Below are 15,797 nucleotides of genomic sequence, written 5' to 3'. Positions count from 1 at the left end.
GGCCATGTGCAATTATTGAAGTGTAGCCACCTGTGGGAAAGAAATGGTTGACAACATAAGCTTTCCAGAATCTTCCGACATCCACTAACACTAGAAATGGAACCCCCTAACACAAATAAACATCTTTTGAATGGGCGAGAAATAATTCTTCGTGAAAGTGGGGGCTGGAAAACATCTATTCTCACAGAGAGACCGAGAGACAGAGAGAGAGAAAGAGAGAGAAAGAGAGAGAGAGACTGAGATTGTAGCACTGATTACGCCACGGCATCATAGGCTATAATCGCACCCACCCCCCCAGAGGGTCCCTCTTAAGTGGTGACCTAAAAACAAATTCGCCAGTTGGCTGGAGCAGGCATCCTAAAGTTGCGGCAGAAGTGAATAAGCTTGACTGACTTCAGTCCCTGAAGGGTTCTATCTGTAAATGCAGAAGTGGAAGCAAAAACATTTTTTATTAGTCTTAAAATGACCCTGATTTTAATAACTAGCCGCAGTGTCAGAAGCGTGGACTGGAGTCGGTCTTTCGCTTTTAAGAGCTCAAGCATCATGCATGCATGCGTTCCTATTTGTTTGATAGTTTTGATACTGGATTTGTGTGAGGTGTCCATATTCTTGCATAATAAGGAAGGCGAGTTTTTATCATTTTTCTCTGCGTACTACTTAAAGTATTCAGAGCGTCTTCTTATTTAAAAAACAAACAGGCCTGCAAACTCGATGCATGGCATTTAAATAATCATATTGAAATTCAGACCTAGCACCCACATTTCCCTCAGTGCTATCAGTTTTATGAGAAACTGGAAACTGCGGCTACACAATGGAGAGTATTCAGCGTGTGTGCGTACTGCCTTCCAACAAGTGTTCGGTGCTGTGAGGACCAGCTTGCCATAATTGGGGCAGTTATTTATTTTCCTGAATTTCTCTCTAATTTGGCAGTATTTTACCACTTAGTTTTATTTGGTTGGAGGTCTTTGAACCACCGCCTGTTTGTTCTGTCTGTAGCTCTAGGTGAAATATTTGAAGGCAGTAAAGTCAAATGGGAGGGATCACAGTGTCAATTTGGGGAAATGTAGGCATGTAGGTACTTTTTAATTTGGTGGTACCTGATCTGTTCCTGTTTATAGAAAAAATACCAGTAAAGGACTTTTTCATGTACTTCCCCCCCCCCCTTTTTATCATCACTAAATAATATTTACTAAGCACTCACCTGGACACAGTGCTGTGCTGGGCATAGCACTAAGACAGACAAAAAAGAGCCTGTGATTACTCCCCCAGGAATGAGCACTCAAAACCCCAGTCTATTGAAATGGGCACTGTGTAGAGCATTGAGATAATAATTTTCCAGATGGCAAATCAACCCAAATTACCGATTCAGTTAAACACTACGTTCTTTAAAAACGAATAAACAAACAAACAAAATACTTGTTCTTTGAGATGAGAACTTTGTTTTTCTCATGAACCCAAGAGATTATTATATACATCTCAATGGAAGTTGATTTTGGCACATGCGAATCATTTGAAGGGTGGTGACAGAGTTATGTTCATTGCCGATGCGAAGAAAGGCTTTAGAACAACTGCCAGGAGGAAAGGGACCATACTGAATTGTAGAAGTGGGGATCATGGAAGCGTGTTACATGCAAGGCAGCGAAGAGCATTTCCAGACAGCGGGATGATGGTGTGGTGGCACTTACTGACTTTTCTAAGAAATCCGGGGCCAGTTTTGATTCTGTGAATTCTTGGCCAACATTTCAAATTTTTATCCTCCCATATTAAAAAAAAATTGACTACAGATAATACGTTACATATTTCTTAGGTATCTTGATACAACTCTTTTATAACCCTTTTATTGACTATATTTTGAGACATAATTTATTTCTGACTTCAGAGGACTTTTTGCTATTAGAAATTAATGTCCCATAAATTATGTCATAGATTATATTGCCCAATTTCCCCTAAAGAGGCATATTCTCTCTTTCCTTTCCTTCCCCACCTTTGCTTTCCGATAAAGAGGAGGGCTGGCACCAGAAGGGTTGGGGGCACTTCTCTAAAATGAACCAAAGGACAGCACGTAGAATCAAAAAGTATTCAAAGTATTTGTTGTGCTCTAAGTAAAAATATTATGTGTGCTTTACTCTTATTCCCCCATGCTGTTTATATATCATTCTGAGGGGTGGTGGAATGGACCTGTTTTTAGTTTTCCCGCTATGTAGCTTTTTGACGTTTATAATGCCAATTTAAGTTATTGACTTCATTGTAATTTATAATTGCTCTTTGTATATATTGCCCCCCCCCTTTTGTTTTTGGTGATTGCTTGTTTGAAAATGAGAGACATGCCAATGTATTTACACTTGAATCTGTGTTGGTAAGAATGTTTTGCTATGTGCTAAGGGCTTATTGTGCTATCGCTGTCTAACAAATAATGGGGTAACTGTGTGTTTTGACCAGTTTGTAAGTAAAGGTCAATTTCGTGCTTATGGTAATTAGCTTACTTATTCTAGACTTTTGGCTAATTCTGGTAATTTCCCGTGAAACAGTATATTTAGCAGAAAGGGAATTCATTCTTAAGCACAGTGGTTTTTTCCTTTGCATTGGAGACTTTAATTTTAAAAGTGCTTTATCTCTATCTTTTAAGCAAAAACCCCGAAAAGCCTATGAAAAATGGCAAAGTTCGCCTTAGGGGTGGACGGATAATGAATTATTTGAAGGAAGAGATGAGAAAAGGCCTGTGTGATGGAGGGAAGGAAAAACTTCAGTCACCATGAACTGACACAGCTTAGGGAAGGCTCACTTTGGGTTCTTCTGGAATAAAATCTGCCACGAAGCCCTCCTTTCACAGCTTCTAGGAAAACGGTGCTTCTGTTTTTGGTAGCAAGAAGATTAAACGTTACTTTGAAAGAACCTGTCTTTAAACCCCTATACTTACGGTCTCGCTTTTCTTTTAGACCCCAACTGTAAACTTGAAGACAAGACTGAAGATGGAGAGGCAGTAGACTGTAAGAAGAGGCCGGAAGACGGAGAGGAGCTGGAAGACGAAGCTGTGCACAGCTGTGACAGCTGCCTCCAGGTGTTTGAGTCACTGAGCGATATCACAGAACACAAGATTAATCAATGTCAGTTGACAGGTAAACAATACTTATCACTTCTTGTCTACGCATACCATTCTATTTCTGATTGTTTCAGTTCGTACCTTTTTTTTTCCCCCTCTTCCAATTGTTTTACTCCCACATTTGAAACGTAGGTAAGTCTAGAAGTGCTTTAGAAAGAATTCTAAGTTGGTGGTTTGTGGCAAACTCAGGTCATAGTCCTTAGATTATGAATTGTACCTCGAATTTTTTTAAATGTTTATTTATTTTTGAGACAGAGAGAGAGAGACAAGAGTGTGAGTGGGGAAGGGGCAGAGAGAGAGAGAGGGAGACAGGGAATTCGAAGCAGGCTCAAGGCTCTGAGCTGTCAGCACAGAGCCTGACGCGGGGCTCAAACTCAAGCTGTGAGATCATGACCTGAGCCGAAGTTGGATGTTTAACTGCCTGAGCCACATAGGTGCCCCTGAATTGTACCTAGATTTTAATAGCTAGCAGGTACATTTTTCTTTCTTTTTTTCCTAACTATAGTGATGTCATGCGGGTCCAGAATCTAACATGATGGTTAAAATAAAGTAAAAAAAAAAAAAAAAAAAAAAAAAAGAGAACACTTTGAATGTGTTTTCAAAGAAGTTAAGCATGGATTAACTTATTTTGATTCAAATATCGCTTCCTCAAGGGAACTTTCTGTGATGCCTCTCTGCCTGAGTTGGGTGCCTTTTTGTGTTCCCATAAAGGCCTTTGCCTATTCCTGCATTTCACAGTTTCCGATGCATGTGTTCACATCTCCCTGTTCCTCCTGAGACTGTGAACTCATGGATGGCAGCAACTGTGTCTTCTTCGTCACCATACTCTCTGAGCCTTAGACAGTGCCTGGCCCACATTATGTTCCCACTAAGGTGTGGATGCTATTCTGCTATGCAGTTCATAGGACAAATCCAATTTAGTGACGGGAAGCATGACGTGTTCGATTTAATTGTTGAATACAACTAAAACTCAGTTTGCCATATTTCTACCCTCTTTAAAAAACATGTTCTACAAGGGGCGCCTGGGTGGCGCAGTCGGTTAAGCGTCCGACTTCAGCCAGGTCACGATCTCGCGGTCTGTGAGTTCGAGCCCCGCGTCAGGCTCTGGGCTGATGGCTCGGAGCCTGGAGCCTGTTTCCGATTCTGTGTCTCCCTCTCTCTCTGCCCCTCCCCTGTTCATGCTCTGTCTCTCTCTGTCCCAAAAATAAATAAAAAACGTTGAAAAAAAAATTTAAAAAAAAAAAAAAAAACATGTTCTACAAGAATGGACTATATCAGCCTCAGTGGGACATTGTAGGCAGTTATTATTATTATTATTATTTTTTAGATTCATGTCATTTTTCTCTTGTTATTGGAAGCTGACATTCTATGGCTCTGTATGTGTTTGTAAATCTCTCTCGCTCTCTCTCTTTCCCAGCACAAATCTTTCTTCAATTAACCATGGGTAGGAAACATATTTACTTAAACAAGCTATTCTCCAACTGTTTTCCATACAATATTAATATTAATTAATTAATTAATATTAATATTTTCGTAAGATTTTAAAAGGTGTTCCATTTTAGCCAGGTTTTCTGAACAGATTTTTGTGGAAATGTTAGACTAAATCCAATTAAATAGACTTTTTTGTTAAAGTGCACTGTGGTTTTTCAAGAAGGGACTATAGTGAATACGTTTAGGCCATAGAATCTTCTTTCTTTCAGAAAACCCCGTACTCTTGATTGTATCTTAAATTTGGGCAGCAATGTCGCATTTATAAACATTGGTCATACACATAATTTTTTGTGGTTTTTAGGATTTTTGGTAACTTTTATTTTGTTACAGTTCCAAACTAATGAAAAATTGCAAAAATAATGCAGACAATGCCTATACATTATTTACCTGATTCACTGATTCAGTGATTAGTGATATTCCACCCCATTTGCTTTGTCATTATCTTTCTCTTTCATTAACTTAATCATTTGGGAGAAAATTGGTGACATCACGTCCTTCTAAATATAACTTCTGTATTTCCTAGAACGAATATTCTCTAACATGGACACAGCATACTTATCACAATCAGGAAGGTTAACATTTAAATACCATGGAATACTATTATTTAATCCACGATGAATATTTAAATTTGAATAGTTGCTTCAATAATGTCCTTTATAACTCTTTTTTCTTATCTAGGATGCAGGATCATGCATAACATTTATTTGTCATGTCTTTTTTGTTTCCTTTCACCTGGAATGATCTCTCAGCCTTTCTTTGTCTTTCTTGACCATGACATTTTTGAAGAGTAGCTACTTTACAGAATGCCTATCTGTATTTGGGTTTGTCTGATGTTTCCTTATGATTAAATTCAAGTTCTAGAATTCTGTGGTAGGAACACCACCCAAATGGTCTTGTGCTCTTCTCAGTGCATTAAGTGTGCAAGCGTGTGATGCTGGTTTGTCCTGATGTTGATGATATTAACATTGACTACTTACTTAAGGTGGTGTCCACCAACTTTCTCCAGTGTAATGTTACTATTTTCCCTTTGTAAGTAACAAATAACTTGTGGGGAGATGCTTTGACACCATATAAATATCCTCATCCTTATAAAACATCCATTTTAACTGCATAATTTTTGTAGTTATTAATTAGCCTTCCAACAATGTCCTTTCTTATTCATTCACTCGTTTGTTAATTCATATCACCAGGGGCTTTTGGATTTTTATTTTATTCGGTGGCCAGAATTCATTACTGTCATTATTGTGGTGCTAGGATTGCCTGAGATTTAACCAATGGGAATCCCTTCAAATTGGATCTTGTGTTGGTTTCATGTGTCTTTATCATTATTTGAGGGTTTGACAAAGTTTCTGCTGCAGACAGATGCCCCAGGCTTTCCATATTCTTATTCATATCATTATCTTATTCATATCATTATCATATGTGCCAGTCCACAATCAGCCTTTTTTTCAAGGAGACCTCACTCCTTTAAGAAGAGAGGTATTTAGAAACCAAGATATGGGCACTATGTGTGCTCATTGCTGTAGGTATATCATTGATTATAGAGCCTTCCAGCAGACAGAGTTAAGAAGTGTATATGTAAATTTGATATACACATAGGAACCATGTGTTCATATTGATGACTCTAATTCAGTCCAACACTTCAAGTTCATCCCAGTCTTTTTGCTTTCCATATTCATTACTACATTCTTTAGCAGTGAGAAACCTAGCTTCATCTTCCTCAATATGTTTACCCATTTGCTTGAATCTAGAATACACATGGAGCCGTTTCAAAGTTGCTTTCCTATATCATCATGATAAGCAGACCAACTAACTAGAGTTTCACAGTTGTTTATTATTATTAATGCTATAATTTTAATGTAACATATACATACAGTGAAATTTATAAATCGTAAGTGTACAATTTGATGAATTTTGACAAAATATATATATTCACATGACCCACATCCCTCTGAAATACCTCCCTGCATCCTAGAAATTCCTCTTGTACCCCTTTCTGATCAATAATGCTCCAGCAGAAGTAATTAGCTTTTAAGTTTTTTTAACGATAGATTAGTTTTGTCTGTTCTAAGACTTCTTTTTTTTTAAAATTTTTTAAATGTTTATTTATTTTTGAGAGAGAGAGAGCACGAGTGAGGGAGGGGCAGAGAGAGGGAGACACAGAATCAGAAGCAGGCTCCAGGCCCTGAGCTGTCAGCACAGAGCCGGATGCAGGGCTTGAACCCATGAACCATGAGATCATGACCTGAGCTGAAGTCGAACGCTTAACCAATTGAGCCACCTAGGCACCCCTAAGACTTGTTATAAGTGGAATTGCACACTTTTTTTTGAGTACAGCTTTTTTTTTTTTTTAATGTTTATTTTTGAGAGAGAGAGAGAGAGAGAGAGAGAGAGACAGAGTGTGAGCAGGGAAAGGGCTGGGAGAGAGGGAGACACAGAATCCGAAGCAGGCTCCATGCTCTGAGCTGTCAGCACAGAGCCTTACCCGGGGCTCGAACCCATGAACAGTGAGATCATGACCTGAGCTGAAGTCAGATGTATAACCAAATGAGCCACTCAGGCTCCCCTTGAGTCCAGCTTCTTTTGCTCAGTATAATGTCTGTGAGATTCATTCATGTTGTATGTATGAATAATGTGTTTTTTCTTGCTGACTGGTATTTCATAAGATGAATATATCATCATTTATTTCCATTCTTCCATTGGTAGACATTTTGGTTATTTTTTGGTTTTTGGTTCTTATGAATAAAGTTGTTGTGCACCGTCCTGCGTAGGTCTTTCTGTGGACATATATTTTATTTCTCCTGATTTAATAAGTCATGGTAGAATTGCTGAGTCATGGGAGAGGGTTGGTGGGATATGTTTAACTGTATACAAAACTTCTGAACCTTTTCCCAAAGTGGTTGCACCATTTTACACTCCTGCCAGCGATGTCTGAGAGTTCCAGTTATGCTTCCTTGCTAACATTTGTGTTGTCAGTCTTTTTAATTTTAACATGCTATTGGATGTGTATTGGTATTCTTTGTGGATTTATTTGCATTTCCTAGCTCATATACATTTAATTGACTTCATTTAATGCATTTTTTATCCCTTAGAATGCATAATTTTTGAAAAGTTCCATTAAATGCAGACAATTAGTATGATTCTGTTTTCAGTGGAATAGCTGGTGATTTAAAAGAAGCTTTACTCATGTAGAATCATCAGTACTGTTAGAGTAAAAACATAGTGACTTGACTGACATGGCGAATATATACTATGCCAGCAAGAAATCTTACCTTAGGTAAGAGGGGGTTGTTAAGCAAACCCTAAATTCTGTTTAGTGCTTACTTTTTATTGAGTTTCTGCCACGTAGTTATCCTTATGTTCAGCTTGACGAAATAGAATGGAAGCAAAAGATACTATTCCTATACAACTTTCTGTATTACACAATATATATTCCTTTAGATATTACACAACTTTAATACCAGGGCAGAAAATGCTGGATTTTCAGCACATGGTATGGTGGAGTTATTTATGGGTTAAATATTGTTTTTCTTCAACTCCTCACTCTAATAAAATATTTGGTTTATTTTGATCTTAAACTTTGTACAAGTAGGGGAGCTAGTCTGTGCTCACATACCACAACATCTTAATCAAAGGTAGGAAAACAGAAGCTTACTTGTGACAATGAAACACATTTCAGGAAGGATAGATCTGCTAAGCCTTGGTCCTGTTTGTTTTTCAGGATGATTTCTCTGGGAGGGTGGAGGATTGATGAGGAAAAGCAGAGGCGGAGGATCAGAGAGAAAAGGGGGAGAAACAAAATCAGGAATCATTCACATTTGTTCAAGGTGTTGAAGTTGACACTTGAGTAGGCTAAGGGTACCCTTCAGACTAATCTGAAAAAGATTAAAGATCCTTGGAAGTATTTTAATTAAAAAAAGTAATATGATGCTTCTACCCTCTTCTTTGATTAAATCATTTTAATGTAAGCTGGGAGGTTCAACTCTTCTGATTCCTGTTTCCTGCTGCTTCAGTTAACTCTTTTTCTGGTGCTTTCCTCCCCCCACCCCCATGGACAAAGTGTTAGTTTAGCAAAGGAGGGTATTTCTAGTTTTCTTTTCCCCTCTTAGTTGACTTTTTCTTTCATTGTTCTTTTTTACTCTCTTTGTCATTTAACTTCATCTAGCCCCATTTGTACCCGTGCTCATTCCCTCTGATTCCTGTCCTTTCCTAAAGACTCTTCATTTCTTTGTTGTCCGTATTTCTCTGCTCCCTTTGTCTTTGGTTTATAGTCTCTCGCTGCTTTCTCTCCTTTTCCCTTGCTCCTTATGGCTTCCTTTCTATTAACCTTGAAGTCTTACTTACATGTTTCGGCCTCTCCAGCCAGACTTTTTGGTAAACCATTTACATGAAGAAAGAGTAGTGTTTTGGAGGGTTGACTGTAGAGTAGAATTAGGAGATGAAGAAATGTTAAAACTTGTTGATTTGTAAGATGATGTAGAGCTGGGTTATTCTGTGGTTTGACGCCTATGGGAGTTACTGAGGGTAGTTCCCATGTCAGAGAACTGGTAGATACCCTGCTTTCAGATTCTTTCCATCCTGTAACTGTGGGTTTCTTGGTAACTTGAGATTTGTTCCTTTGGTGACTTTCATCCCCAAGAGTGAGGCACATTCTTTGGGGAGTCTGCCTATATCAAAACTGATTCACTCTGTATTAAATGTCTTGAAATCCTGGTATAGTTTTGCCAAGTGACCCCAGACTAGACCCCAGAATTGACTGAGCTTTAGAAGATGAAGTTCACATATGGAGCAAGACGACCAGTTCTAGACCCAGATTTGAAAATCATCATGTGGATTAAGTGTGCCCCAGATCAGTTCATGAGTAGATATTAGTAACCTGGACTGAATTCACAGCCAGTAGATCCATCTGGGGACCTAGAGATCTAAGGGATCATACATACAATTCATGGAGTTCATCGCTGAGGGGTGATGAAATGTGGGCACTATTCTGGACCAGAGTCCTGATCTAGAAAACAAAATAGTCCCTTAAGGATAGGTAGGGACAAGGTGGCACTTGTGAAGGTGAGCTTTCTTTTTTGTCTCATGGTGCAGTTTTCTTCTAGTCTGCAGTCCAACATGTGGTAAGTTATGTATCATCCCTGCTTAAAGAAATAAGGGGAAGGGTGGAAAGAAAAAAAAATTAAATCCCACTTTTCAATTGTCGCAGTAGATGGAAACCACCTGTCCTGCCCCAGTCTTGCTCTCTTTTTCCTGGAGGCTGGGAAGGGAGGGAAATCAACAGTCTAATGCTGTTGGGACTCTCTGATGCAGAAGACAGATTATCAAAATATATATTTAAAGAAGGAAAAGCACAGAGAACCTCTCATTTTACTAATCCACAAACCCTATCATTTCTTGCCAATTCCCTCAGGGGGTGGGGAAGGCTGGAAGCCAGAGGGGTCTCATCACACTTCTCAACAAAGATTTAATAGCAGGGTGCTACGGGGAAGGCTGAGATTACGGAGACTTTATTACGCTTACAAAACTGAGTACGAACTAGCATTGTAAATCATCAAAACTAAGCTACACTTAACAGGATAAATGTGTAAAGTGCATTTGGTAATACTGTATGCTTGTTGTTCTGAGTCATTTTTCTCTTCTTTCCTGCTAATTTGCAAACTTGAGTTGTCTGTTAAGTGTTCTTTCACATCATTAATGTGAATTGCCGGGGTGTAAATGCAGAAAAAACTAAAGAGCATTGTATTAGTTCTTAACTGGCTGGCGCACCATACAGTTGGTAAGATGAGTGAGTAGAGAGAAGTATGATAGCAAGACGATCGCACTTTTGGGGAAACACGTTTGTAGACCAGATTTACAAAACCCTCGCCATATTTGTGGCTCCTTTACAAATGTTATTCCTGTACAGGCTCACATTTTTGGGGAAAACGAAGAGGCTCACATTTTGGGGGGAAAATGAACTGAACTGAATGCTTTGCATCAGATAAAATAATGTGTTCACTTCATTTGATTTTAAAAGTTATGAGACTTCTTGGAAGCTTCAATAGGTTTTGTGAACTGAAGACTTTTCAACATGTGTTGGTTTTTTTTTCCAAAGAATTTTTTAAAAAGTAAAAGTGATTGTACATGTGTTATATGGTTGTGGCAAATTAAAGACTGGCTGGTTCCACCCAAAAATCAAGTACTCTAACAGCTAGTTCTCTTGGCACAGGGAATAAGGAAACCAAGTATTTTATGAAATGAAACATTATTTTCATAGAAGCATATTGAAACTGTTTTTAGAAACTTTTTTTTTTGGTTTCCCTTTTTAATAAAGCATTAGTTGCAATAAATTGAATGAAATAAATGTGATATTTTAACTCTTTAGTTTATATCAATTCAGTTTAAGGCATATAGCTTATATTTGCATATTTCTGTATTAATTTCTAAACTGCTTCATTATTCATACTTTGTTATTAAGTATTTATATATTAATTAGTTATTTATTTCTATATAATTGGGCTTAAGGCATTGTGTGTTTTATTGTTTTATTCCCCTACATTTGATCAATTCCTTGTTTCATACCTAAAATATTTTTTTTAGCTGTTAGCCTGCTTTTTCCAAATCCCCTAAGTCCCCAAAATGGAGTTTCATGCCCTCCATCGATTCCATTCCCAGCCCCTTCTCCACATATTTCTTAATTTTTAGACTAATTGTTTCCAAACTTTTTGATAAGTAAAAAGTTAGTTTGCCTCTTTATCGAACGTATTTATTTATCAACACATTTCACTGATGCGTGTATGGTACAACATTCACAAAAGTAGAAATTGAAAACTGAAGTAAAGATGAAATACACAGGTGTATAAAATAAATTTGTGTTGTTTTATCATCCTGGTCTAGATTCACTTATTTTAACGATTCATTTTAAATGGCCGTGAGAGCTGAAAAACCTATCTCACAGAACCATCAAAGAGAGAACGTGTGTCATTACACTTCTCAGTAAGGTTTGTCATTGGCAATGGTGGACGTAAGCCCCTATTTCAAGTAACTTTCCTGATAATCTCAGTTTTGTTTTGCCAGGCTGTGGTCAAGTCTGATTAAATGGTTTTCCTCCTTTACACAGTGGCTGACAAAGAGCTTTCACCAGGAGTGGAAGGGCCGGGTTTGCCGTTTTCTTGTCGATGACTTGTCCTCGAATATCAGCATCCTGCAGTTTTCCTTGCAGAAAACTTTAGAAATCACTTGTCAAAATTTGAAAATCTTGTGTAAATTACGTTAGTTAACATTAAAGAAGATGATCCATATGTCTGTTTTACTGGGCACAGAAGACTGAGTTATTTTGAGGCATGGGAAGGTCCTGGAAAAAGCAAGGGCACCCAGGCTCACGGGGATACTATTTATCTTCCTGCTCTCAGGAAGGTCTGCTTTGTTTCTGGATGGCTATTTATGGCTTGTGTCTGTTCTGATTGGTTTCTAAATACTCAGAGTATCTGCTCTATGCTAGGAGTTGTACCCTAGGTTTCAGAGACTGCTGTTCTCGACTACCTTGTGGTATAGCATGTGAAAAACAGCTCGCCAGTCTCTGCTCCTCTCAGTTTCAGATGAAGTGATGGGGTTGAATGTGTCATTTTCATAGTCTGGCAGGGCCATGACCAAGTTCTATACATTTGCCAGGGAAAAAGCAATCCTCCCTAATTGGTTCCAACCTCTGAGCTGTTGGCTGAGTGAGCTGCTTTTTCTGGTTTGGGAGGGAGAGTTAGTTAAGCTATTACCTGCTATGAAAGCTTTGTTATTGCCACATAGGAGTTTTGATAGTAGTACCTAATCTACCATTGTCTTCTGGGTATATTTGTTTGTGAAATCCTCTGTCAAAACATGGGTGTAAAGATAGTCATTTTTGGTCCATTATTTTCTCAATGCTCTTTGAATGCTTTGGCGCATTGTAATTAGGATTTATAAAAGGACTGTACTGATGAGTTACGTTTTCCTGTTGTGAATGAGTTATTATGTGTATTAATTTATTAAAATTAAATAGTTGGAATGTTGACGGGGGTCGTTAAGAAATATTTCTATGTATTTTTGATATGCCTTCTCAGCCTGCCTTAATAAGTTGTAAATCACAAGAAAACTACTGATTGTGAGGGGAAAGTTCCTGAAGGATGAAATTCCTAGAACCAGAAAATAAATGGGTGCATTCACTTTATTTTTTACAAGTAGAACCTAAGTGGAGGATGTCACGTATTAGCTATATTTGCAAATTACCTGTGCCTTGATGACTTTGAGGTTTTTGAAATTAGCGTTTTGAAATGACTATAATCCAAAAAAAAAAAAATTAACATTATTTGTGTAGAAAAAAGTGTTACCTCTAGATGTCTTGTGAAACCACAACTGTTTTAGATAAATGGTTTTGCCTTAGTTGTATAATTGATAATGAATATATAATCATCTAATTCTGTGGTTTCAGGATTTATTTGCCAAAAATTGTAAATAAAATGTCAAGAACACAATCCATGGGAGAATATCTTCAAGAATTTCCACTGCGTCCTTGATGGTCATTGATGGTAATTAAAGCTGTCAGTTTGTCCCTGTGGAGAAGTGTAAAAATTATAAATGAAGGGCTGTACTTGGGATGTGGAAACAGTGGGGCCTCTTTTGTGGGGAAGATGAATTAAAAGAGATCAACTATTTCCTAGGCCCTGTGCAGCCATTCAGTCTGTCTTACAAGCAGGGCAACGTGTAGCAATTTGGATACAGTTGTGTGCACACAAGGACTCTGCCACATGTAGCCTGTTCTCAGATGTGAAATTTAACATGATAAAACTTAAGATGTTGAAGTTTTACATTTTGCATGACTGCACTTGATTTTTTTTTTTTTTTTTTTTTTTTTTTTACAATACTTAGGATGCTTGTGACCAGTATCTACTTCCTTTAAAGGGTAGTGAGTTCCTAAAGAAGTATTAAAAGTACACTGTTTCCCCATTCTTTCTCCTTGTGCTACTATGGCTGGGGATCTTGTCTTTGGGGAATGGCAGCAATGTCACAGAGATCTATGACCTCTTAATAGGCCTTGGGAGGGGAAGGCAGGAATCATTCTACACTGTGCCTCAGGGCTTAGTTCCTTTAAACTTCAAGGAATTGGACTGGAACTCTTCACTCCTTCTTTCTTTCAGCTTTACCTTCGGGGGAAATTGATCGATTAGAGGTGATTATTCCACAAACTCTGAACCCTTTTCCCCTCTTTGTTCCAACTGGAGCTTCTCAAAGTTTAAAGGGATTGTGTCTCCTGGGTGAATTGTAGAATGAATTTAAGTAGATTATTGGGTAGAACCCTTTGAACACACATTAAAAGTGCTAAAAAATATATTTGGAACAGAAGGAAATATTTGAAGCCAAAGGATAAAGAAACATTTGTTTCAGTACTGATTATAATGTAATTATATGGGATATTTTTGAGCAGACGATTAGCTGTTAGACTGTAGAAGCATAGTAGTGCTTCACACCAAGAAAATAACGGGATCAGTGCAACAAAATAGACAAGTGTGCAAAATCCGGATGGTGCGAGACCCTAATGGGACCGAAGACATCCGCAAATGACTAGTTTTATATGTGTCCTCTATTAGGCACAGCAAGATTCTACTAATTGATGGCTTTTAAGTTTTTCTAACTTATTTGTTTAACAACAGCAACAACAAGATAATATATACGTCATTTTTTAATTTTGCATGCATGCATGCGTGATAGATTTGTCTTATGGACACTGTGGACCTCGTATGAATTGTATCTATGACCGCATCAATTTAGTTTTTCCTTCTTTAAAAAACTCCCAATTCTTCACCTCTACCTACCCACAGAGCAGTATTAGCTCCCCCTGGTGACTAAATAAAAGTGTAGACAAGAGTGATTGGGGTAATGAGTGTCATTAACTTTTTAATCTTTAAATGTATAATTAATATTAAGATGCATACAGTAGGCAGGAACACTGAACTGTTTTCCAAGTAAAAATTCTAATTAGTCTTGAGAAATGTCCATTTTCATATCAGTATCTACATAATGAAGGCTGGTCTACCTTATGTGGCTTTTCTTGGAGTTGTGCCCATTTTAATGACCCCAGAGCTCTTGGTTTTCCAACGTGGGAGATACTGGAACAGAGGGTAAATATTCAGATTGTCTGTACACTAGGAGCTCATTACAAACAGAGAAAGTAAAAGCAACTACCAATTTACCTATCTTTATCATTCTTACAAAAAAGACTTTGTATAAAAAAGGTCATCATTGTTAGAATGATTTAAAAAAATATATCCTTTTAGAAAAACACTGTTATACATTCAAGCACTAAGATATATATTTTTTTTGTTTTATCAAGAAAACATTTTTCCGTTTAACTTATGAATTATTTAAGGTGTATATTTTTATTACTGAGGTTGACTTTCAGCTTAACTCATATAGTTTAATTTATAAAAAATTTCTCCATCATAATTAAATTATCAGGTTGACAGTTGAGAATGCTTTTGTAATCTTTTTGAAAAGGAATCTGTCTAATCTGTTATGGACTTACTGTTTCCTATATGTAATTTTATTTTCCATGCAAAGTATTTGCTTTTCACTTGTTTCATAATGGTAATCAGAAAGCAGTGTTCTGTGACTCTATGATCTGGTTTAATATTTTATATTAAATATTACATATGATCATGCATTCAAAAGGAAAGATTTAAAATTTTATCTGAGAGCTACTATTTGAATTGTTCTTTTGCTCCTCCTATTCTTCTGAATGTATTCTCCCTGTAATTTAACTCCACACCCCCCACACTCACTATTCTTTGGCTTCTCTTCCCTTCCCAGGACTTTATTTTTAGAGCGCGAGCCTTAGCCTCTAGGTTTGTATTTTCCTTTTGTTTTTCCCAGGTACCTGTGTATGTTGGAAAAAAGGATACAGTCTTCTAAATGTAACTGTTTCTTCTCAATACATGAGGTATCATCTTCTTTGGCTTGTGAAATCTACCGAAAACTTCTTTTGGATATTTTGTCATTCGACCTAGAGTGATGGCATGGTTATCAAGCAGCAGAGCTGAACACAGCCCCTTCTCCTCACCTGAGTTTCTCTCCCTCCCCTCAGTGCTTCCTTTCTCATGCGTGCTGCCTGCCCTTTGCAGTTCATTTGTCTGAGTCTTAACGAAAGAGCAAAGGACTTACTTTTGCATGTGAGTCACTCATAGGTAGAGCTTAAGTTAGT

General features: G+C 37.6%; 1 protein-coding gene across 3 annotated transcripts in view; it reads left to right on the top strand.

Moving 5' to 3' along the window:
- Positions 1-15,797, top strand: part of ZNF521 (zinc finger protein 521) — a 278,740-nt gene that overhangs the window by 25,810 nt on the left and 237,133 nt on the right. For all 3 annotated transcript variants that reach the window (XM_060613482.3, XM_060613480.3, XM_060613481.3), the window contains one exon: positions 2,937-3,116. Coding sequence is in view for 2 of the 3 variants with exons in the window: in XM_060613480.3 (XP_060469463.1) it covers positions 2,937-3,116 (180 nt within the window). In the remaining variant the exon portion in view is untranslated. The remainder of the gene's footprint in view (positions 1-2,936; positions 3,117-15,797) is intronic.

This window comes from Panthera onca, chromosome D3, assembly GCF_046562875.1.
Source record: "Panthera onca isolate mPanOnc1 chromosome D3, mPanOnc1 haplotype 2, whole genome shotgun sequence".
Lineage (NCBI taxonomy): Eukaryota > Metazoa > Chordata > Mammalia > Carnivora > Felidae > Panthera > Panthera onca.
This window is presented reverse-complemented; position numbering and strand designations above follow the sequence as displayed.